The 24,407-nt window shown below is 45.0% G+C and overlaps 1 protein-coding gene across 1 annotated transcript in view; it reads right to left on the bottom strand.

Moving 5' to 3' along the window:
- LOC147732601 (glycophorin-C-like) overlaps positions 1 to 23,573 on the bottom strand; it is a 199,235-nt gene extending 175,662 nt beyond the window's left edge. Inside the window, exon 1 of the mRNA XM_086957119.1 lies at positions 23,313 to 23,573. Within this exon, the coding sequence (XP_086813245.1) occupies positions 23,313 to 23,352 (40 nt within the window). The 5' untranslated portion in view covers positions 23,353 to 23,573. The remainder of the gene's footprint in view (positions 1 to 23,312) is intronic.
- Positions 23,574 to 24,407: the final 834 nt, after the last annotated feature.

Here is a 24,407-nt window from a genome sequence, read left to right as displayed (position 1 = left end):
GTGTTTGCTTTGTTCACCCTAAGTTGGCAGGGTATGCCCAGACGTGGGTCCCTTGTTCACTTTACCACTGGATTCAAGCTAGCCTCGTTTATGAGGGGTGTTACCCCAAAACTGGTCCCAGGAAGCTTGTTTCCGGTCTAGGGAAAACATGGCTTGGCAGTTCAGGCTGGACTGTTCCCATTAGGAACAGGGTCAAGACTGATTTGCATATGGCTGGATCTGAACTGGGGGGCGAAGTGAGCTAAAGAACGATGATGGATTCAACCCAGATCTGTGACTGTAGGTGAGTGTCTGAAAGGTTTCAGCGCTCTGCCCATCATCTACTTGTGTTTGCTTTGCCCCACTTTAAATATTCAACCTGGTCTGGTTACTGGAAGCTGAGAGCTGTCATCTTCACTGTCAGAAATCATCGAAGACAGTTAAGAAGTAACAGTGGTCACTAGGTTTTCAGGTTCAGTCTTTCTCTCACAATCTTGATCTGAAGACTGATGAATCAAATGCTGAAAATGAAAAGAGTCTCTGGTAACAGACTTCCCAGGAGGCTGGGCAGTCAATAATATGTACCTTGGTGGACACAACGTTTAAAGGTGCAGCATGAAAGGAGCAAGAGGGCTCTGCAGCGCTGAGCTGCAATCATCCAGAGGAGATCCTGTCATGGGGATTCCCCCTGCTGGAGGGAAGAGGAGCGGGTGCCCACCCTGCGCTTCTGCCTCATTTGATTTAATATTTTTTGTTATGGCTGTGGGTGCCCACCCCGTGTTGTCTGCCCTAGCGGGTGCTCACCCCGCTTTATATGGTTTTGAGAAGAGGGAGCCTACCACTCATTGCCGCTGAGGAACAAGATCTCCGCCACGGCCCGCCTGGTTGTGGGCGGGGCCTGACGGACAGAAACGGATGATGGAGAGCCATAAACATGGCGGCGTTGAGCAGGGCTCCCGTATGCCGGTGAGAGCCCTGCCTGATGTGTAATAAAGTCCAGGGCCCCAGGAGGGGGCCCGGGTGAAGAGAAAAGGCTGCAGAGGTCGCCGACAGCAGCGCAGGGCTCCCAGGAGTGAAGGGAAGCCCAGCGTCATGAGAGAAGTGCTGCTGGTCCCGCCTGCTGAGGAGAGGAGACCCAGAGCGGCGCCAGTGAGCCCGGTGCGTGGGGACTCAAGTTGTGTAGTGCTTGCTGGACGCACAGATGCTGAGCGGCCCGTCTGGCAGCGGGCAGCTCCAACATTGGGCGAGCAGTTTCTTTGTTGGGTACGAGAGCCCAGTGGGCCCCAGAGTGTAGGGGCAACATCGAGGCGCATTGTTGAAGCCTGGGTGGTCCTGCCAGAGAGCGGGCTGCCCCAAAGATGGGGGCATGTGTTTAGTGCCACGTGGGGGTCCAGAGGGCACAGAGGTGCTGGGCCCCCTTTATGAGAAGTGCCACAGCTGCACCGGCAGCTGCAACGTTTTGGGCATGAGGTTAAGAAGTCCCTGAGAGGGACACAGGAGGCACAGTGTTGCCAGGCCTTCACTTGCTTAACAGTTGCGCAGCACTTAGTGCCAGCTGCAACGTTTAGGTCAGCACAATGGCGCATTTTTGGATTCCGCTGCATAGGCAGCAGTCCTGACATTCTGGACACAGGGCGTTTGAGACCCTTTGAAAAGGCCAGTTGGCCAGGGGGTCAGTGATTTCTGCAATGTTAGGAAATGTGATGCTTTACTGTGATTCATGCCTCTAAATGCATTTAGGGATGAGATAGTGTGCATAATGTGTTTATGCTAGTGAGATTCTTTCCTAATGTGAGCTTTTACCCCTAATGTGAGTTATCCGTAGGAGGTTAGGGTCTAAGAGGTTAGACTGATGAGGTTGGTGTACAATGTGTTTAGCGCCTAATGTGATACTGTGCATAATGTGGTTTATGTTACAGGTGGATGCTAAGTACAGTGGTTACCAGTGATTACTGGTTGTACGTTTATGATATGTTTTACTTTTACTAAATTCACTTTGTGATGGTTCTGACAGTGGTCCAGTGGGCCCTGTCAGGTGTATATAATCCAGTGTAGATATCACCTAGTGCCAGGTGGCACAACGCATATTATGTGAGTACTATTCTAATGTGTTATGAGAATGCACAGGCTATTTTTGATATAGCCTTGTGTGGAGTTCCTTTTGTGGTGTGCCTGGGATGTTGTTGCTGTGTGCGTGCACAAACGCTTTACACATGGCATCCGAGATAAGCCTGACTTGCTCGTGCCAAGCTACCAAGAGAGTGAGCAAGAGTTATCTTTGGCGTGTAACTCCCTTACCCTGACTAGAATGGTGGTTTCTGCCTGGCTTTAGTGCAAGCCTTAGCCAACCAGAAATTTATTTCTAACACAGCACTTTGTGTCCTTCAGATTTTTACTTTGGCTTACTTTTAATACTCATGACAGATTAACTCCGGGCACCTCTGGCCTCCGTGTCAGCAGCTTGTCTTTCAGCACACTCCTCAGCTATGGCAGCTATCAACACTCTTTTCATTCATTCAAAATATCTTTATTTCGGTAAAGTTTTACCATAAAAGATGTTCATAGCATACATTTAAAACTGGTTTTGATAAAATAATTTGTACAATAAATTGTAAAATTAATAGAAAAAACAACTTTTACAAAGTCTCAAGTAGTGCACTGTTGACCTGTGTGCGGAAAAGTCAGTTAACAGCCCTATGGCATTTCCTTCTGATGGACCAGAGGGCGCCCAGGTACTTAGCCACAGCAAACACGATGTGGTCGGACAGGTCAGTTTTTAGGACTGTAAAAGCGGCCATGCACTTTACAAATCCCAAATTCCTTCATAAGGGAACAATCCAGTACCTGCGGATCTCTCGATAGGCGGGGCAAAAAAAGAGGATGTGAAGTTCGGTTTCATCCGAGATACTACATGCTGGGCAGATACTGCTTACGTCGTCACTCCATTTAGATGTAAATGATCTGATAGGAAGGGAGCCGTGTCTCCACTGTAGGTATAATTTCCTGAGTAGGGAAGGATATACTTTGTCCAGAAACGGTTCCAAGTTATAATTGGCCTTGAAGGACATGAAGGAGACTGTCAAAGTCCCAAGGTTTTGTTGGTTGAATAGCATGGATAATTTGCTATCACGGTATAACTTGGCTAGCTCCTTTTTAGAAATGAGTTGACACGTACTCATGGGATCGGACCACATTTTAGAAAGACTCAAACCCTCCAGTTCCAATTTGATGAAATTGAGCCATTTGATTTTTCCAGCGCCCGGGATTGCAAGCACCTCCTGAAGTCTTTGTCTGTAGCTGGTCAATTCTGGGGTTGTCCATAATCTGCGCCAGAAGGCCAGCGGGCGGAGGGCCAGATCTTCGTCGAGCGGGCATAAGCCTAAATCCATCCTGAGGGGAACAAGGGGAGTGCTCGGTGGTAGTCCAACAAGATTTCGGATACATTTGTTTTCCACTTTCAAGAGGGCTGATGTTCCAGCATGGCCCCAAAGTTCAGACCCGTAAATAACAGCACCCTTGGCCTGGGATTTGTAGATCTGCATTGGAGGGCCGATGGGCCTGATTGTGGATTTATTGTTTGCCATGAGCTTCATAATGCCCCCCGAGTGTTGAGTCAGTTTGAGTGCTGCCTTCTCCAAGTGCGTAGTCCAGGTAAGTTTGTCATTTAGCATGATGCCCAGATATTCGAAGGTTTTCACTCTCTCAAGCCTGGTATGTGCAATGCAGGGGCTAAAATGGAATTTCTGTGGGGGATTGAGGACCATGAATTTTGTTTTGATAGCATTAATTTCCAATCCATGGGCCACACAGAAGTCCACGAAGCCATCAAGGATGCGCTGGATGCCCGCTGCCGACTTTGATAACAACAGAGTGTCGTCGGCAAACATGATGGCTGGCACCCTTTCAGCGGCTAATTTCGGGGCATCAGAATTGGGTACCCCCTCTAAGTGGGAGATAACCCCGTTGACATAGAGGCAAAACAGGGTCGGTGCGAGCACACAACCCTGTCTTACCCCCCTGCCAACGGGGAACCTCTCGGACAATGTACCCATCCTGCCACATCTCACCTGGGCGAAGTTAGTGCTATGGAGGCGGATTAGGATTTTCAGCAGGCCTTCAGGAACCCCCAATTTGGCAAGGACCTCCCACAGTTTGTTCCGGGGGACCAGGTCGAACGCTGCCCTCAGGTTCACGAATACAGTGTAGAGACTGCCACCCTCCAACTGCACCGTTTTCCAATAAATGAGGACAAGTCGAAAGACCTGGTCAATGGTGGAGACCTTTTCTCTGAAACCCGCTTGAAAGGGGCTCAGAATATTGAAATCCCTGATCCACTCGTGGAGGCGATTTAGCAGCAGTTTTGCAAAAAGTTTTTGGGACACGTCAATCAAACTTATTGGCCTGTAATTGGCCGGGAGCAGAGGGGACCCCTTCTTAAAGATTGGGACTATCTCAGCCCCCGGCCAAGTCGTAGGGATTGGCATGCCGTTCAGAATAGAATTAAATAACACCCTGAGATAGGGAGCCCATATCTTAGGTTCATGTTTGTAAAGGTCGCCTGGAAGCCTGTCCAGGCCCGGCGCCTTACCAGCAGCCAGGGACATGATTGACAAGGTGATTTCCTCTACACTAAATCCATCCATGTCAATTACACTGTTGTTAGGAGAGTGAGACACCTCAACGGGGTCGTTCGTCACCTGATCACTGCTATGTGGTTCATACAGATTTTTTAAATGTTCCTCCCAGACAGAGGGTGCTATATTGGCCTCTACCGCTACAAGTGGTTCAGCTGAATGTAAATGTAAATGTAAATGTAAATGTAAATGCTAATCGTTTCTCCCTGATTACGCTTGAAGTGTCTCGCGCTTTAAGTGATTTCAATAGTGCAGCTTTTGCTGCCCCGCAGGAGGCATTGTACCAAGTGGCTCTTTTCTGCTTGAACTTATGAGGCCTGGCCACTGGGTTCAGCACCTCTACGAGGTTAGTGCATAACTCGGAGTGAATGTTACCAAGTTCGGTCATTTGTGCCAGCTTGTATGAGGGGGATCGGGTTCCCCAGGATTACCTGTAAGGTCAAATTCAGATTCACTGACTGAGTGATACAAGCAGTGCTCTACCTTTTCCAAAGTGGGAACGACTAAAGCATAAAGTCTCCGGATATTACTTTGGTTTTCCAGCAGTTTGGCCCATTTGATTCTGCGCCTATTGCTGGATAGTGCAAGGTCTGTCTATGGTACAGGATTACCATCAACCTTATCTATTTGTCGGCCATGGATCTCAAATTTTAGTGAGAGCAAGTTGTGATCGCTATCAGATCTGGGAATTACGCCAAAATCTTTCACGTTCCCCCAGTCCCTATTTGAAACCATTATGTAGTCAATTCGTGACTCATAACCCAGTCTGTTAAAGGTATTTTTAGGCGGGATGTCACCTTTAATCCGGCCATTGCAGGCCCTCAGCGAGTGACTAAGAGTGAGGGACATTATTTGGGTAGCAAGTGGGGAGCAAACCCTGATCGGTGAGCCTGTCGGGGTAGGGATGTTCCACAATTCATCCTCCTCAGAAGATATACCCACCAGGTGGTCAGGGAGCGGTTCGTACTGCTGATTAAAGTCTCCACCTACAATTAATGGGGAGAAGAGATTAAGTGTGTCGAGGAACTGCGCTAAGTCCTCGACTGGTCCCGAAGTCGCTGCAACCCCAACTGGTCTTGAGTATATGTTGATCAGTGTGACTTTTCCTACGCCTGGCCAATCGAGGGAGACACACTGGAAGTCCAAGGAATTGGTTTCCAAGTGTGTGGCCCTACATCCCAGGTGGGACCCAACCCAGGTCGAGAGTCCTCCTGATGGTCGGCCCTTTCCTCCCCATTTTGCTTCGATGTCAAAGGTAGCAAAACCCGGCCGAGAATATTTTTCTCTTGCCCATGTCTCTTGGAAGAGACATACATCGTACCCTTCAATGAGATCCCCCCAAGCAGGCGTATCTACTTTATTGGCTAGCCCTGCGACGTTCCAGGAGAGAATGGAAATTACTCCCGGGGCCTCTGATCTGCTTTTGGTGGCTGGTGACTGTGAACGATCATGTGCGGGGAGTTTACCATATTGTTCGGGTGGGGAGACGTCCAGTAGAACGCTGTTCAGTTTAGGGCTGTGCGATATGGGGGGACTATCTTTGTCAATCATATGGGTTTCAGTATTTAATGGCTTTGATGGACTGGTGTCACGCCTGCCTGGCCCTACTCTAGATTTGTGAGCCTTCGCCTGATTTGGTGTTGGAGGAAGAGTTAGACCACCTGTGTGAACATTTAATGCAGTGGGAGTTAATGATTGGGCCATTGAATGTGACTGAGAGCTTGGTGGAATGGGTTTTGAGGGAGCGATGATTAACAAGTGTGGACGTCAATCCACCTCATCGAGGCACCCATATCTATTGGAAATCGGTGCTCCATTCCAGCCGCCCGGAGCATCTGCCCAGTGGTTACTTTGCCCTCCCCATGTACAGTTCCTGTCCGGGATCCTTCTCCAGTTCCCCCCATAGTTTGAGTGGGACTGGGGTGGGTAAAAGAAAGTGAGGGGTCTGCCTACTATAGTTGAATTTGAACTATGGTTGGTCCAGGAGTAGATGGCGTGTGCGGTATTTGGATCCTCAAAGGAGACAATCACGCAATCGCCACTGCTGGACTTTTGCGAGGTGCCTACCCAAGGTACCCTGCGCACCATGAGGATTTTGCTCCTAAGGTGGTTAGGTATTGGCTTATTGACGTCGAACCAGTGGGTCACCTTGTTCTTTAGGGAGGCAAAGTTTTCCTGCTGGTTGTACGTCAATTCTGTAACCCCTGTCAGCACTACAACATAGGAACTAACCTCAGGGGGAAGATCTACATAACCCCTTGAGCGTATGTAACTAGTGCTAGCTCTCTGAGATGTGAGATGGTTAGGGTTCTGGCCATGTTCCCTCGGATTTTGCTGACCAGTCGAAGATGGTACCCTTTGGCCAGGCGTAACTGATGGGGTTGGCGGAGGATTTGCAACCGCCGGTTGAGTGGTGGTCATCGTTACCCTATTTGCAGAAATATTAGTGTTAACCTTGCTCCTAGGTTTTGGAATTGGTTTTGCCTTAAAAGTAGCGGTGGAACTGGTAGATGAAGGTACAGAAGGGGAGGGAAGTAAGGTGGCATTGGAGGGTCCCAGGGACTTAACCTTCGTAGGCGCCAGCGAGTTGACAGCAGCTGGGGTTACAGGGACAGGTAGTGCTATGAGAGGCGGAGTTCCCCGCGGGCAGGTTATTTTGTTGTTCTGCACGGTTATGGTTGCCAAATTTAAAATACTTTTTTCAATTTCCAGGAGCTGTGTTTCTATATGGGTAAATCTCACTTCCAGGGGAGAGAGAAGTTTTTAAGTGTTTCCCAAACGATGGTCAGAAACTCAACGTCCTTTCCTTTGATAGTGCAGAGCGGAGCTCCGGTGGTGTCACTTTCTATTGTAAGATCGTTATTTTCTTGAATGACTACAGAATGTGGGGGAATATTTTCTGGGCTCGTTTCCGAGGGAAAGATGGTGGTTGTTGGGGAGGAAGCTGGGGGAACCTGCGATGGTGCCTTGGTTAGTAGCTGGGCCTTAGCTATTTTGGCCTTTTTCCTAGAGTATGCCGAGGTGTTTTTACGCTTCCTTTTGTTATGTAGTCCATTTTGTGGCGTGGGGGAATTACCACCTTTTGGTAGCGTGGCATAATTGATTACCGCTTTTGGGGGTAGACCCCCTCTGCTTCCTTCTTTTGCTCATCAATTTTGCCCGGAGGGACTTGTGGAGAAAGGGTGGATTTTGGTGTGGTTCCCTTCTGTAATGAGGGTATACTAGCCGTTTGCGGTTGGTGGATGTCGACTTGTGTAACGATCAAGGTAGGAGCAGTGCCTTGTGGGCGCTCAGGTGTTTTGGCCCATGCAATGTGCCCAAGGGAGGATTTTTTGGCAGCAGTTAGCTCTACAGACAGTCTTCTAGCGGCTTCTAGTTCTAAGGAGACCCTATGTTGCATTTTAGTTATCTCATTGTCAATTGCAGTGTGGGTCCTAGTAATAAAAACGTCCAAAGTGCCATTTTTCATTTTGGATTTGGCCGCTCTGTCTCTGAACTCTTGGGTTGCCATGGTGGACATAGAAGGGAATCCTCACAGAGGGTAAGTGTAGGGGTGAGCGGTAGGATAAAATGGTCCGGCCCAGTCCAGTCTCTACCTGCCTCTAACGGCCTCAACGGCCCGCTCTTTGCCCGGTCTTCGCCCCGGGCTGCGTCCCGCGTGCGTCCCGCTGTGCGGTATGGGCCTCTCTTCGTTTATACAAGAAGGTTGGGGGCGTGGCCGCCTGGGGAAGAGGCACCAGCTGTGTGGAACTAAGGCTGCTGGTCCTCGCAGTCCCCCGGTAGGCTCACCGCGCTGTGAAAGACCCGTTTAACTTGACCTGGGAGCGAGATTGCCTTACCACCGACTGTGGACGCTCACACCAGGGAGGACAAGGTCGGGCTGGCAGTGAGCGGCACCCGCGAAGCGGGTGTCGCGAAAAGTTGCTTCTCAAGCAGGAGCAGGCAGCAGGAAATCCACTTGCAGGTATGGCCAGGGGACACCCACTCAGGCAGGAAACGACGGCGCTGAAATCGCCGAAGGCTGGGGGCGTGGCCGCCGGGAGAAAAAGAGGCACCAGCTGTGTGGAACTAAGGCTGCTGGTCCTCGCAGAACCCCCGGTAGGCTCGCCGCGCTGTGAAAGACCCGTTTAACTCGACTTGGGAGCGAGATTGCCTTACCACCGACTGTGGACGCTCACACCAGGGAGGACGAGGTCGGGCTGGCAGTGAGCGGCACCCGCGAAGCGGGTGTCGCGAAAAGTTGCTTCTCAAGCAGGAGCAGGCAGCAGGAAATCCACTTGCAGGTATGGCCAGGGGACACTCTTTTCAGATTAAGAGTTTCTCTCAGCATTCGTCGTCTGAACAAATCTAACAAGCATCAAGCACAGAAATTTGTGTGTGTTTTTACACATATTCAGAAATATAGAATTTATCATTCTATTTTTTTATTGGACTGTTATCTATTTCACCAATATGCAATCTGTAAATCCGCCTCCATAATTTTTCGATACACCTGGCGATCCACCCATTAAATGGAGGCAGTGGCATGATGCCTTTGAAAAGTATTTGGGAACGATAGGTGCATCTAGATACAGGCCAGAGAGGAAAAAATATTTGCTTCTACACTCGTTAGGATTTGAGGGCAGGTCAACTTTTAAGCATTTACCTGAGATTCAGGTTGAAGGAGGGCTTGAACTAGATGTTTATGAAGAAGCTGTAAAGAAACTTGTCAACAGATTTGAGGTTGCTCCCAGCTTAGGTATTTCCAGGCATACGTTTTTCAAAAGAGCAGAAACAAAGTGAAGATGTTGACACTTATATTTCTGCTCTGCGCAAATTAGCTGCGGAATGCCAGTTTGAAAGATTTGGAGAGCAGCTCATTCGTGACCAGTTCAATTGCCACTGTACTGACAAGTCTATCAAGCAGAAATTACTTTTGTTAGGTAATCCCTCTTTAGCAGAAAGCATCAGGATTGCAAAAAGTATTGAGACTTCTTTTAAATCAGCCACAGAATTAGAGGACAAAACTGATGATCACATTAATGCTGTTTAAACAAAGAATGCCAAGGAAAAAATAGGTAAAATGCCTTTTTCATCGTCCTCAAATTCACGAACGTCGTTTGCCAATCCTAAACAACAAAACTCTTTTTTTAAGAAAAGAAATTTCTGTTCCAAATGTGGTTTTCCTTAACATCAAAAAGGGAATTGGGTGTGCCCTGGCAGAAATGCACAATGTAGAGGGTGTGGAAAATTTGGGCATTTTTCAAACGTTTGCCTAACCAGCAATAGCAAAAACACTAGGGTTTCTGTTGTAGGTGAGGACTCTGAAGTTGATGTTGAAAATTTGTTGTCTGAAGTATGTGGCATGGTTGTGGTGGTGGGCCAGTAGAGAGATACAGGGTGGTAAGGCCGAAGTTACTACCAAGCCAGAGAGGTATAACCAAGGACAGTAGCCAGAAAGAGAAAAAAAAGGGAGGGGGACGGCTTGGGGAGGAGGAGCCAGGGCGCAGAATGGCCAGTTTGTCCAATGGAGTGCGTGGGGAATGTTTCAAGGGGGAGCTCAGTCAGGATATGCAGAGGATCTTTCAAGAACAGGAAGATATACAGTGTCCTCAAAGAAGCGTAGGGCCCGAATATTTGGAGGTTGAAGACGGGCGTGTTCCATTTTACAGAGGTAGGTGACTAGTGGCTGCCATAATTTGGTGAGGTGGGTGTCACAGGATTGCAAGCGTGCGGTAAGCAACTCCATAGTCACAGTATGCCACATACGTGTGAAACAGACATTAATTGGAGGAGTCTCTGCTATCCTTCAGTATAGGGCAATAAGTTGATTAGCAGCGCCTAGCATGCGGAGGGCCATGTGCTAATCACTGCAGGTTAGTGCATGCAAATTGTCAGGTTTAATGCCTAAGAGTACTGTAACTGGAGTTTCAGGCAGGGGGAAGCCATGCACCATTTTGATATGACTTAGGACCTCTTTCCAGTATAGGGTCAAGAGCGGAAAAGCTCACCAGATATGTAGAAAGTCACCTGGGGAGTACGAGCATCTCAAACACAGAGGGGAGGTGGTGGGAAATATCTTATGCAGTCTAAGGGGGGTAATGCCAATGAGTCATAATCTTGTACGCAGTTTCCCATTGGGAGATGCATCGATAGACTTTCGGGATGTCTTTCCACAGGCAGTTCCATTGGGCGGGGGCGATTTCAGAAGAGGAGGCCGATTGCCATTGACGCTGATAAGGGTGGAGGGGTGTTGCAAAGCATGATAAGTCTGGAATATTAGCCCTTTAGAGTCGTCAAAGGAGCTTACTAAACGTTCAAAAGGGGTGATCGCTCGAATGGCGGCCTGTTGCAAAGAAGATGTGTACCCAATGACGGAGCTGTATGTATTGTAGTCTGGCTCCCTCCGAGAGTGTGAACTCTTCTTTCCAGCGATCAAAGGATTTAAATGTATTGCCCAGAAACAGATCTCTAATCGTTCTGCATCCACCATCCATCCAGTCAGAGAAAACTTGGGGTTTGATAGCAGGCCAGAATTGTGAGTTCCCAGCGATGGGGGTGTGAGGGGACGGGAAAGTGGTAAAGCCCTTAGAAACTGCTACTTTGTCCCAAATGTCAAGTACTGTCTAGGTGGGGAGGGGAATGTGGGCCCTACGGAAGCGTGAGGTCCGGGGCAGCCAGGGGAGGTCCCAAATGGATCTCCCAGTCACTGCTCTGTCCATATGGAACCAGACCTTCTCACTCTCCCACGCCGACCATTCAGAGATGAAGCGGAGATGGGAGACCCAGTAGTACTCCAGCTACAATTCAATTTTGAGGTAGTTCATATTTCGCGAGGATGAAATGTGAGAGCAGACTATTTGTCAAGAAATCCTATTGTTGAGAAGGATGAGTTGAATGATGAAAGTGATGATGAGTGCTGTTTTATTGCTGCATTAGATGTAGAGAATTGTTGTGAGTTCACGGAAGAAGCGTGGAGAGGAAGTCTGAAATGTGATGTTGTCTTAAATAAAGTCATGGAAAAGGTCATCTCTGGTTGGCCTAGAGAAAAAAAGTTAGAATTTAATCTTCAACCTTTTTTCAAAGTGTCGGAGGAGTTAACCATAGAAGATGGTCTTTTATTAAGAAGTGATAAGTAAATTCCTCCTTCTGAGCTGAGGTGCAGTATCTTAAACAAAGTGCATTAAGGTCATTTGGGTTCTTCTTTGACCAAGAGGAGGGTGAGAGAGTCATTTTGGTGGCCGCAGATGACGGTGAATTTGATAAGTTGGTCAAGAATTGTTGTGTGTGTTCTACTTCTGATAAGTCTTTTAAAATGTGTAACGACCGTTGACACCCATTGATTGTCCTTCTGGGCCTTGGAAAAAGTTAGGAATTGATCTAGTGGGGCCATTCAACATTCTTTCACATAATTCTCGCTTTGCTTTGGTCCTCATAGATTACTATTCCAAATGGCTGTTTGTAAAATTTGTTGGAGAGCCAGATTCCAAAGCCGTCATCCTTTTCCTCAAAAATGCCTTTATGAGTGAAGGTTTACCTTAAGAGATCATCTCAGACAATGGTGCCCAATTTGTCTCTGGTAAAGTTGAGACATTTTTACGTGAAAGTTCCATTCGCCATCTTAAGAGTTCCCTTTACAACCCAAAAAACTAATGGAGTCTTGGAACGTTTTTATAGAGTGTTGGGTAAGTGTATACGGTGGGCTTTGGCCAATAAGTGCAATGTCCATAATGCCACTCAGTCCATGTTGTGGTTTTATAGAACCACTCCGCATTCCACAACAGGTTTCTCTCATTTTAAGGCCCTCAAGGGAAGGAAACCTGCTTCGCAAATAAGACCAGCTTGGATGAGTAGGTTTTTAAAATCGAGTTTACCTTTTCAAAGTCGTAATGATCAGCTTCTTCGCAATGTTGAGTGTGCTCAGCAAAAACAGAAAATGCATTATGATAGAAGAAAACATGTTACTGTATGTCCGTTTAATTTAGGTGATCTTGTACAGATTAAAACTCCTACTTTTGTGAAGATGGTGAGGCAAGGTTTTCCGACCCTGTGGTGATTGACAAAGTGTGTGGCAACGCTGTAAGGGTTCAAGGTCGAAATTGGTGGAATTCCTCTCGAATTGTTAAAGTTTAAAAAAATGATGCTTTTGTCCCTCAGTATGTTGGTGGTGATCCTGTAAAATCTGCAGATTCAATGGTGAATGCTAGACATCCTGTAGTTGTTCCCAACACGTCTCGTGGTGTTTGTGTTAGACACGATGAACGTGCTTTGATTCCTGAGGAGTCCCCACGGAGGAGTTTTAGAGTTTGGAAAATTCCAAACAGGTACCACTAGTACTGCTCATCATTTATTTTCTATATTTTTAGTTTGCTGTTACCTTCATTGGAAAGACATGTTCATTGTATATTTAACATAAAGTTATATTTATCATATTTGTATTGCTTATGCTATGCTTTAATTCGGGAATACATGTTTATTGCATATTTAGCATAAAGTGATATATATTATGTTTTTCATGCTTATGTTTGGCTGTCTTCTATTTATGTTCTTTGTCATTCCACCTTTATTTGTTTTTGTTTGTTTTTGTTTTTTAATTTCTTTCATTATATGTATTTTATGACAAGGGTCTTGACTTTTAAAAAAAGGGTAAACTCAATGTAGTAATGTTTTATTTCCTGTTGTCTCTTTAGTATTAGATTGTTCACGTTCTCTTGGAACACCGATATATTAGGGTTCCAGAGAACGATGGTTGGTGGGATTGCGGTCTGCCTGAAGCAGTCAGGGGTACTGCATGTTGTCTTCATTAAAGCTACTTTCCTTACCACAATGTTGTAAGCCACTTATTTCAAATTCCATACATATTATCTACATAAATTGATGACTGCATACATTTCCTTTTTAAAGATTGATCGTAGGAGCTGCATTTACAGTATCCAGATTGAAAGGTATGTTAGAAAGTATTTCTGGAGTTTGGGGAGATGTGAGCTATCTGGTACAGCCTGCACAACTCTACTTGCCCTTTGCCTTCAAAAACATTGAGATTTTTTTCATGAAACTGTTGTATGGTTGGCTTGTGATAGAGAGGGGTTTATTAAGTCTTAATCTCTTGGTAAAGTCCTTTTAAAAAATCCCCTTCGGTCGTATGGACCTTTGATTGTCGACATGAAGAGTAAGAAAGGAGATAACATCAGAAATACATTGCAAGTACAGTGACACCAATATGGCTCCACAAAAACGATAGAGGGGATGATGTCCATAACTTTAGGGTGTTAATAACAAATTTAGTTAAGGTTACAAATGTAGTCAATCAGCACCATTGATAGATAAATATGGTAAGAGCTTTTATATTTGAATGCTCATGCAGTCTGAATTTATATATGATCAGAAAGAATATGCAAAACAGAATAACATATATCAAGAAAAATATGACCCAAGCAGGCTCCATCAAAGAACAATCCTATTCTAAATAAAGTATTGAACGTTTCAAGGGGAAGGTCTATGAGGAAGGTGGCGAATCAGATAAACCTGATTTAAGGTTCAATGGAAAAAATGTCATGAAGCTTAGCATCCTGCGCAGGGGAAATCAGCAGAGTTGAAAACAAGTCTTCACTCAGCAAAGTCAGGATAGTGTTTGATCCATTTTTTTCAAAAAGAACACATTGAAAGCATGAAATAAGTTTACAGAAAGCTTCTCCTTATCATCATCCACCAAACAAACGAATCAAAAGACACTGTTCTTGGGGAACACGTTGACTCCCTAATGTTCACAGATTCCAACATAGAAGCAATCACCTGGTCGACCTTGGATGTAACATCAGTCCAGTCTATTTGGTACAGGGTGGTGTCTCCCACCATTTTAGTCTCCATATCTGAGGCCAAACATTAATTAAAAAAGATCAATAGTCTACTAACCTCATACAATGAACAATGAGCCTATTCTAAGCTAATGAGAACGTAGATATGACACCTGCAAAGAATAGAAAAGCAACACTTTTGCTAAACACTTTATAAAATATAAAGTGTGCACTGAGGCCTGGAACCAGGTTAGGCATCATTTGATTTAAACAGCTTCTAAATGAATAAAGTTAACATAAGTGTTTATATCAAATAGAAATTAAAAAATGCAGAAATGTCTTTCATGTGGTGTACATTTATTACAATTCATCTAAATATATACACGCGGTTCTCATTAAACGGAATATACAGCCACGTACTACAATTGATTATTAAAATGCACGCATATTAACACAGTTAAACATATGATAAGCATATATGTTGCATATAAAGGGACTGGACATTAAATTGTGCTACTCCACTTGCAAACATTAAAACTTGTAACCTGTAGATTGCATACAGATCTCTGCAGCTACCACATTAGCTTGTACTTTCTAGTGCAGTGATATCTGGTTAAACAACTATCTGAAGCTGATGCATTAACCTGCTGAAACACTTTATCAGTAATCCAACATGTGACCTGCTTGGCCCACACATGCATTAAGAGCCTAGTCCATTTTAGGAGCCGATATAATTGGTCAGAGAAGCTTGGCAGGGAAGATATAGGTAATTAGTTAATTTAGCCTTTGGAGTAATATGGGGGCAAACTAAAAACCAGGGCACTGAATCCCATTTTTGCCAACTCACCCTCCTGCTCCCAGCTGTCCCTGGGACACCATCACAGACTCCACATCCAATCCCTGTGCTGCTCTCATGCTATTACCAAGCATGAAAGCAGTGCAGTGATTAACTTGAGCAGGCTGGTTTGATGCTCGCTCGCTCACGCGTAGGGAGTCTGTGCCCTACGTCCACCCGGCTGTGGAATACAGCTTGGTTGGAGAAACCTAACAGCGCACGTCTGTTTGGCTGGCCTAAGATGGCCGGATAAACAGACATGTGCACTTATAAGTGCTCTCCACTCCACTCCTCCTCTCTGTCAAGGCTCGCCCCTGCCCTCCCTGCAGGCGCGCAACACCCATTGGGCTCACGGGGCTTGACAGGTCTTTAAAAGACCATTTACTTGTAAATGAGGCTTTTGTTGTGTGTCAACCCCTTCTTACAGTCACTCTGTCTATGGTTGGAAGAATTAGTCCCCCGAAATATTTTTCAGCCCCTCCGCCAACCCCCCCCCTCCCCTTCTGAAATGTGGCTCTAGTTGCCTGCCTGCCTCCCTGCACACGCTTGGCTCAGGCAGTTCCCGAAAAATAAAATTATTTATTTTTCATCTGCCTGTTCAGAAGCAGAGGGGCGAAGTTCTTCCTCCATTGCGGAGGAGCTGTGGCTACATTTTAAATGGCATTCAACATTTTTCAGTGCTGAGCACCAGGACCATATTTTGAGCACCGAAAATTTGCTTTTGGAGCTGAAATAAAATAAAAATTCAGCAACAGCATACAAATGGAGATCATCTACTCGGACTGACATTGATTGCACAGGAATTTTAGAGGTTTTTGTACCTGAAAAGTACTAATTAGAGGTTTAAAAAAATGTGCACACCTGTAATGTGGTTAAAATATGATGTTTTTACTCCATTTTCTGGAAAAATCTGAATGCAGCATTCAATCAGGACCCTATTGCTTACAGCGAAACGAATCTGTAAGAGTATGGTTGTATATATATATAAAACACAACAACGCGTATTTGTAACTACACATATTTTTGTGCAGGGCATGCAATAAATAGTAAAGCAAGAAAGTGTATTACTTTCTCACACTGGCAGGGGTGTCTGCACATTATCTTTAACAAGGCTGTAAAGCTGACATTGGTACGCATTATCGCAAATGCGAGCCACAGTAGGGGGCTTAGGAGACGTCGCCATAACCCGGTGGCAAGCCCCCAGTGCAGCTAGGCGGGGGCAGGAGACAGCACAGGAGTCGCCAATTTGGCGCGAAAACGGGGTCGCCCCAGCAAGCAGGGAAACCCCGAAAGGTGTCCGGCTCCTCCCACTCCCCCCTTCTCGCATCGCGGCCAATGTGGGGGGCTGGGCGACATTCAAACCCCCCAATAAGGGGAGAGTCTCGTAGCACGAGTACAGTCTGGGGGGCATATAAGCGCCGCTACCCCGGGTATGCTCCTATCTACAGGAGCGGGGGAAGCAGCACAGCGCACGGAGAATCTTGTCCCACCCACCCACACCTAAGGAACAGCAATGTCGCAGGGCTGAGATAGGGAAGGCGCGTGGCGAAGGGGGTTAATGAACATTGCACATATGGAAGTAGTTTTTGCATGTCCCCTGCACAACAATTAAATCGGCATTTATCTGAAATCATGACACCCAAACCTGAATATTGTTTCTACGCTGCCAAGCTCTCATGGCCATCTGCCCTGCAGTGGCAGCCGTATGCTATTAGAAGAGAGTCTGCATAGCTTCTTCTATGATACTGAATGCATCCCATTCATGAAAATAGTTAGCATACCTGCATGTGTCTGGAGAATTGTCCCATGCACATGTAGGAACCTCTTTGACCTCTGTATGCCATTCTTGTTAGCAAGAAGAGACTAAGAAAGCGCTGTATGCATTCCCACCAAGTTGGGCTGCATGGGAACAGTTCCCACTCACAAGGAATGGAGTGGCCCGCATTGTCAGTATCTGCATATGGACAATGTTCAGTCAGATATTTCACACAGCCTGTAAATCACTTTGGAATGATGCAATCACACAGTATTCAGGCCGTGCTACAAGGAAGACCATCACACATGATGTGTTAGATGGCTTCACACTCTATAGCACCAAAGTCCCCTTTTATTTTCCCGCACAGATGCCCAGCTGCGGGGTTCAAAGCGGTACAAAAGGGGGTGGTAATGGACGGAGCATAGCCGTCTTCAGCCAGGCTTGTTTGAATCCAGTGGCAAAGTGAGCAAGGGACTCACGTCTGAGCACACCCCCTTTTGTAAAGCTGTGGGGGTGGCAGTGGGTGGTGTGGTGTGACGGGGCCTGATGGTAAATGTAAAACACCCTTGTGTATTTGCAGAACACAAGAGGCACCATGAACCTGGCCTTTGAGGGAGCAGTGAGAATGCACCACCCTTGTGCGGATCTTCATTTCACCCTTCGAGTGTCAGGTAGCGTTCCAACAAACAGCCAGGGAGATGCATAATGCAGTGCACATCAGTGTACATATTAAATTTGACATGTGCAGATGACTAAATAGTAATGTTAAACATGGGTCTGCATCTGTGGTGGCTCATTTATTATGGGTGCACGTATGTGCCAGCAGAGGTCATGCATTCCCTCTCTACTCCACAAAGACTCTTCAAAGTAACTCCTCCATGAGTTGTTGCTCCACCAACCAACGGGAAAACTGATATGTTCTAAATGGAAATATAAAGGTGCAGGTACCAACTATCCAGCAATGCTAGTTTACTGCTGAAAATGGAAATTTAAGGGCGCAGCTAATTACTATCCAAGAACACTTTCTTTATTTCTATTAAGAAGTGCCAGTATTCTCCCATTGAAAAGACTGCAGTTCTGCTGGAAGTGCTGGTGAACTCCCTTTCAAATGAAAGAAGGGCAGGTACCCAGTACCTGATAGCAGTGCTTAATTTGAGCTGGTGGCTTCTGGTTCTTGGCACTGACACTTAATGCCAACACTGGCACTTATTGCAACTTACACATGGTGGCGGTGTTTGCCTAATTTACAGATGAACACAAAAACAGTTGTTTATTAATGCAATATACATGAAAATGATAAGTAGCTGCACCCCAAACTATTAATACAGCTTTTGGGGCCTGAAATATTCTCATTTGTCACACATGTAGGAGTGTGATGGTTAGTAGTTGTGTTGGTGCTGTCATTGGCAGCGATGTTAGTCAATGGGCGGTGCAAGCAGCAGCGGCCTCCTGACAAGGGTCCTGTCACTAATTTCTATATGAATTGAGCACTGCCTGACAGTACCTGTCAATTTAAAGCACTGTTGATACACCTGTTACTCACTCAAAGCCAACAAAGGAACAGCAAAGCATCTTTCAAAGATGCAAGACGGCTCCACCTGCAGCAGATTCCCCACGGATGACACAGCTGCATGAAATCATTGTTTGTGGATTTAGTCCACTGGCGTCAATACTCACTGTTATTTCAGAAAACCTCTCTGTTCCAACAAAGACTAAAGACTCTACAATGTGAGCAGCACTACTGAACTTGCCCTGAAGGCAGAGACGTCGCGCAGATGGTTTTGGCTTTATTAGGAAGCGGTTTGTTAGATGTAGTGTATCTTTTATTTCAAGGCCTTTCAGGCCCTCCGGCTCTGCGTCATCCGCCATTAGACATTGCAAAGTGGTGTGTGTTTAAAGAAATACAACAGCGTTAGAAAAAGAAGCTTTTAAATAGGCTTCACTGAGATGTTATTTCGAAAACCAGCGACCAGTCGTGGGAGCGGGATGGAGCTGACATCGAACAAAACTATCAGTTTTGTCACAACATATTAGTTCTAAAAACATGAAAGTCCTGTTGGGTGTTCTGAAAACCAGATTTATTTGCACCTTTAGGCCAGGTGTTATACTGTTATGCACACAAACACTCCAATTCGCAAAATCGGAATGTTTCTGACAGCAAAACCGGTATTTCTTAAGTACAAAACTCCTTTTAGAAGTCAGCAAACGTTGAACAACTACTAAAATGGGTTTCGGAATGGTACTGATTCGTAATTTGCTAGTGGCTTCTTGAGGTAGTCCTTTCTAAATTGGGATATGGCAACACACGTATCAAATGTTTGCGACCGGAATTCCAGTCACAAACCACTAAAAAGTTATGGACTACCAAATTTGGGTGATAACGCCTTCGCAAAAAAGAAGGGAGTCTCTTTAGGTATTACTTCCCCTTTATGAATTAGGGTGAGCGTTTTAGGGGAATTAGACAAGTGTTTCAAGGGACCACTGTCAGCGCCCACAGATTATTTTTTTTAACATTTTTTTAAGAAGCCCAGTTTCTGCCAAGGAAAACTGCCTGTCTTATAAAAAGTGTCCTTTAATTAAAATCAAACATGCACATGATAATCTGCTGACCCTTAAGGGCACCATCCATGTGCTTCTAACCAATTGTTATGAGTCGGCTATTGCTCCCAACCTAAATAACAAACATTAGGTGAGTCAAACTGAACCGTCTCTGATTCCTTATTTTGTGTGATCAACCTATTAGCACATAGGTATGTTTGAAAATATGTTTGTGGCATGGTTTTTCAACTGAAATAAAGCATGAGTACAAGTACCAGAAAGCACAGAGCTAAATAAAAGACTAGAACTTGAATGATGCAAACTTGTGAAATGGAGGTTCATTGTACACCTGATGCAAAAAAACAAATATATGTCCTCCTTAAAACCAGCATGATATTACAGAAATCAAATTTTTGATGTTTACAGCAGTTAGTAACAGCAACACTGCAATAGCAAGTGGTATAAACGAGCCCTGAAAAGCCAATAGCTTTGCTTTTGGCCTAGAGGAAATGTTTCTCTTTCACACAGACACACGGGCGTGCGAGACAGCTGAAGGAAAGGGACAGAAGAACAAGCCCTGAGGGGAGGGAGGTTTCACTAGGAAAGGGACAATGTTACTGCCAAACATATGCTGCTTATTAAGGGCCTTCTGCCTGTTCCCAACAGTTTTCACTTTTAAAGATAAACTAACTTGGCCACGGGACGATGAAGTCATACTCTTCGTGGGAGCACCTCTTGGAATTGAGAGGCACTTGCTGATTTTGAACCTCTATGGATTGGAAACAATATTCCCTAACATTTCATCAAAGCAAAGGGATGGAGGCCTTATATAGTGTGTGTTCGAAATGAAATACACTGGCCGAGTAGTATTCTTAGCCATTACCAAGTCATTTGTCATGTGCATGGCCCATGTGTACCTGTAATCGAAATACATTAGTCATTAGTGGTTAACTACTTATGCATGGCTATTCCAGAAGAGTCACAGCCATCTTCTCCTAAAAGTGAAGCACAATCTGATGGCCAATGTAAGGCATATTTACTATTAATTGTCCTATTACAGCTGAGCATATTTGACAGTACCGCTGAAATGAGCAGAGAGATTTCTTGGGAGCAGTGTAACAAATACAAACCCCCTTTTGTAGTCAAAGATGATGGAAATACGTTGTTCGCCATTTCTTTGGGTGATGAATAATATTTCATTGCATAGGACTACTTTTGAGTTGTGAGCTTTATCCTCAGGGTTTGGTGGGGGCCCCTCTTTGGTAGGCCAGGGAAAAGGGAAGAGTGAGGGTTGACATGCCCCAGCCATAGAAACTCTGTTTTCTCAAATCTGAAGCATATCTAGTTGTCCTTTATCCACCTGTAGACATGGAGAGGAACTGAAAGAAAGTAAGTAATTTGCCAAGTTTGTTGTCCAGTCCGAAGTAAAGCTGTGCTAATGGTGGTGCTGGTATCAGTGCAGGTCAGCGTGCTATTGGGGTGTGGCATTGGTGTTGTCATGTTGGCGTGATTGGGTGGCTATTGACAATTGCAATACACTTGTGGTGGTATTTGTAGTGGTGTTAATTGTGGTGACGATATTGTAGTATTTTTATGGATGTTATTAGTGGGGATTCTTTTGATGGACATATCGCATGCATGAGTTAAAGAATTGAATGTAACAAAAAGAGTGATTGCTGAATGTGCATTTTAGATGTAAAAAAGCCCCTTGGGTACTGCTGTGCATGTTTTCCATAGGTGGAAAAACGATACAGCAAACAGCCGACAGCATGGGGTGAGAAAGAAGTACTCCCCAGGATAGAGCCAAAAACCACTCTATGTATATTTTAATGAATTGATAACAAAAAGGTCTAGAAGACAGATGGTAGACCTTCTGTCTTCTAACCCATTGGGTATAACACATTTTAAAAACATAGTCAAATGCTAAAAAATGCAATATGCTCTATGTAAGTAATATAAAAACTATTATTCATCACATATATGTCCTCACTACTACCTTATCTATAAGATTCTATTTTCATCCAATACTCGTTCATCTTTTCCCTTACCACGCTCTCTGTCAAACTTCCCCAAAGCTATCTCCCTCACTCTTACTTTTCTTCTCTGAAGAAGCTAGTCCAACACAAAGAGCCACTTGGAACAGCCATTCCAGTCCTTTGGAAACAGATTATTGTAATCGCTCTTGTTTCTTATAAGCTTTTGATATGTTCATTTTTCCTAAGGATGCCATTTGACATGCTTTTACCAATATCTTACTGTCAATTCTGCTTTGTGTCAACTAACCAATTATATGATTTTTCTCAGTTTAGGAGTCCTAAAGTAACTTTACCACTCTTAAACTGAGCAAAATCATAACTTTAAGACTTTCAGTATTCACAGAAGGCATTTAGGAGTCCTAAAGTTAGGAGTCCTAACTTTACTACTCCTAAACTGAGAAAAATCCTAACTTTAATACTTTCAGTATTCACAGAAGGCATTTAGGAGTCCTAAAGTTAGGACTCCTAACTTCTGTGAATACCAAAAGGAGTAAGTGCCTTCTGTGAATACCAAAATGGTAGTAAGTTTAGGATTTTGTCTTGTTAGTTCTGTGAATCGGGCCAATTGTTAATTAATATGATTTAATTGTGCAGCAGTTCAACAACTTTCTAAAACACAGGGACCACTTCCACTTTAAACTGTTGGAACAAAACTGCCTGCTTCTTGCTACAGTAGAAGATGTACTTTAATATAATAGGCATATGAAGTTGTCCTTTGTCGTGTCTGTGCTGAAGCATATTTACTGTTGTTTCGGATCTGAGAGCTGGGTTCCCTTAAGAGAGAGATTATATCGCTGTGTGTGTTATTGAAAGTTCACACGGCAGTGCAGTTTTCAGAGCAGGCTGACTGCTTCCTCTCCGCACCCCCCTCTCCTCCCTCTCTCCCACCCTCCCTTCCTCTTCAGCGTTAGTGTCATGTTGCACAGCTCCCCTGCTGCTGATGCAGTCTTTCCCTACAAAACTGCTTTCATAAACCCTGGGTTGACATTTTGGAAACAGGACAAACTTTCCTGCCTGCATGCAGGGCCCTGCCTGTCTGTGCACGCGGATTCACGTCTGCTCCCACCCCCATCGCTTGAGACTAAAGCAGAAAACATCAAAGCACATCTTTGCATTTCCCCTAATTTCAGTTCTATAACGAGGGCCATACAAATATGCAAAACAAAGATAACTTCAATTGAATGTGCGCTACATGCAATGTGTACCGGAGAAGAAACTCGCGTGGTGATATATTAGTACAATCCACACCCATGGACTCATGCACTCAAAGATGCTTGTGACAGTTCCTGACTTAAAGCAAAAGATGAAAGGAGGCCAACTGTTCTCTGTTATCTCCCAACCTCCCTCCTTTTCACTGCCTGTCACATTTATTAAAAAGCATCACAATTCAGTAACCCTACTAATTCGTGACTTATTTTTAACCAGGCCAGCACTGAAGCGCCGAGAGGGCTATCTTATTCATCTGCGCTTTACAGGTATCACCATATTTAACAATAACATTAAAAAAACGCTGAGCTGGAAAACGACGCATAAGACATTTCACAAATATTTTAGAGGTAAACTACTCATAATTCTACGGAAACAAAAATAGCCACTGGTCCTGCACATAAGCGCGCTGTGCAAACCACAAAAGCTTCTAGTCGTCCCCGCCAGATGGCCTTTAGCAAGCTTTGACCTAGAGGCGCTTCAGATGCTGTTTTGGCATTAATTGGCATTGCCGCCGTCACTCAGACAATAAACAGTGCATAGTCGGTTACTCACACGGGCTGGTTTCCACATCACTGCCGTTTGCAGAGGCCATTTTTGCCCCCTTCCTGCGGGAATCTCTCGCGCGAGCTGACAGTCACGCTACGGTAACCGAGAGAGAAGGTGTGGAAAGGGAAGCAGTTCTGCCCCGGAGTTTGGGGTCGTCCTCCGTTTTCCCTCCGCTCGTCTGTCTCTCTTCTCGGCCCTACATAACCGTGAGTGTAAACACAGCTCCTGTCATCTCCCGTGAGGAGGAGGGGCCTGCTTCCCAGACAGCTGCACACCGAGTTTAACTTTTACAGCTGCGTTGAACTTTACGGTGCAGTATTCTCGGTTTTCCCTCAAGACAGAATCCCAAACTTCCACGTATGTCAGAATTCAAGAGTTCTGTTTTGGCAAGTCGCCATCTGCTAAATAATGTTACAGAAAGTTCAGTCAGCCAGGCACACACACACACACACACACACACACTCTCTCTCTCAAGCTTTAAAAATATGTATATTAGTTATTTGTTTCACAGTTAGAAAACAGAATAATATAATTGGCTGTTTCTCCTTTCCGCCTGTAATTAGCTCAGTACTCAGTCCCGCTGGCAAATAAAGGTTGAACGTTCGAAAATCTAGCAGAAGGCGACCCCCACTATTAGGGCGAACAGCTGGCATGAAGGCAAATTCTGACAGTGCTGTAAAAAATTAGGACAAAGGGTCAAAAAATGCAGGACACAATGGCTAGTTTTAGGGACACATCTGAGAAGGTCATTCTCAGCTCTTTTATCATTGCGTTTATTACTATATTTTTATATTTAACTATGTATTCACTGTGCTCTGTATGTAATTGCCCTGGTGTGTTACACACAAGCTACACATTATGTCTTTGTTCAGTACCTAACTCGATGCCCTTGAGCACAGTGTCAAGAACAAAACCCCTATCAGATTCTACCCAATCTTTCTTGGAGAGAAAGTAACAGCATCATTTAAAATATATTGCTAAAAATATAAAAACCTATGGTAAAAAGGTTTGGAATCATTAAAGTAAGTAACTTTTTCAACTTACGCTAGTTAAGACTAGTTGAACATTAATTGCTGGCTCACCCCGCATTCTAAACATCAA

This window comes from Lissotriton vulgaris, chromosome 2_1, assembly GCF_964263255.1.
Source record: "Lissotriton vulgaris chromosome 2_1, aLisVul1.2, whole genome shotgun sequence".
NCBI lineage: Eukaryota > Metazoa > Chordata > Amphibia > Caudata > Salamandridae > Lissotriton > Lissotriton vulgaris.
Note: the sequence above shows the minus strand (reverse complement) of the source record. Positions and strands in the feature narration are given on the sequence as shown.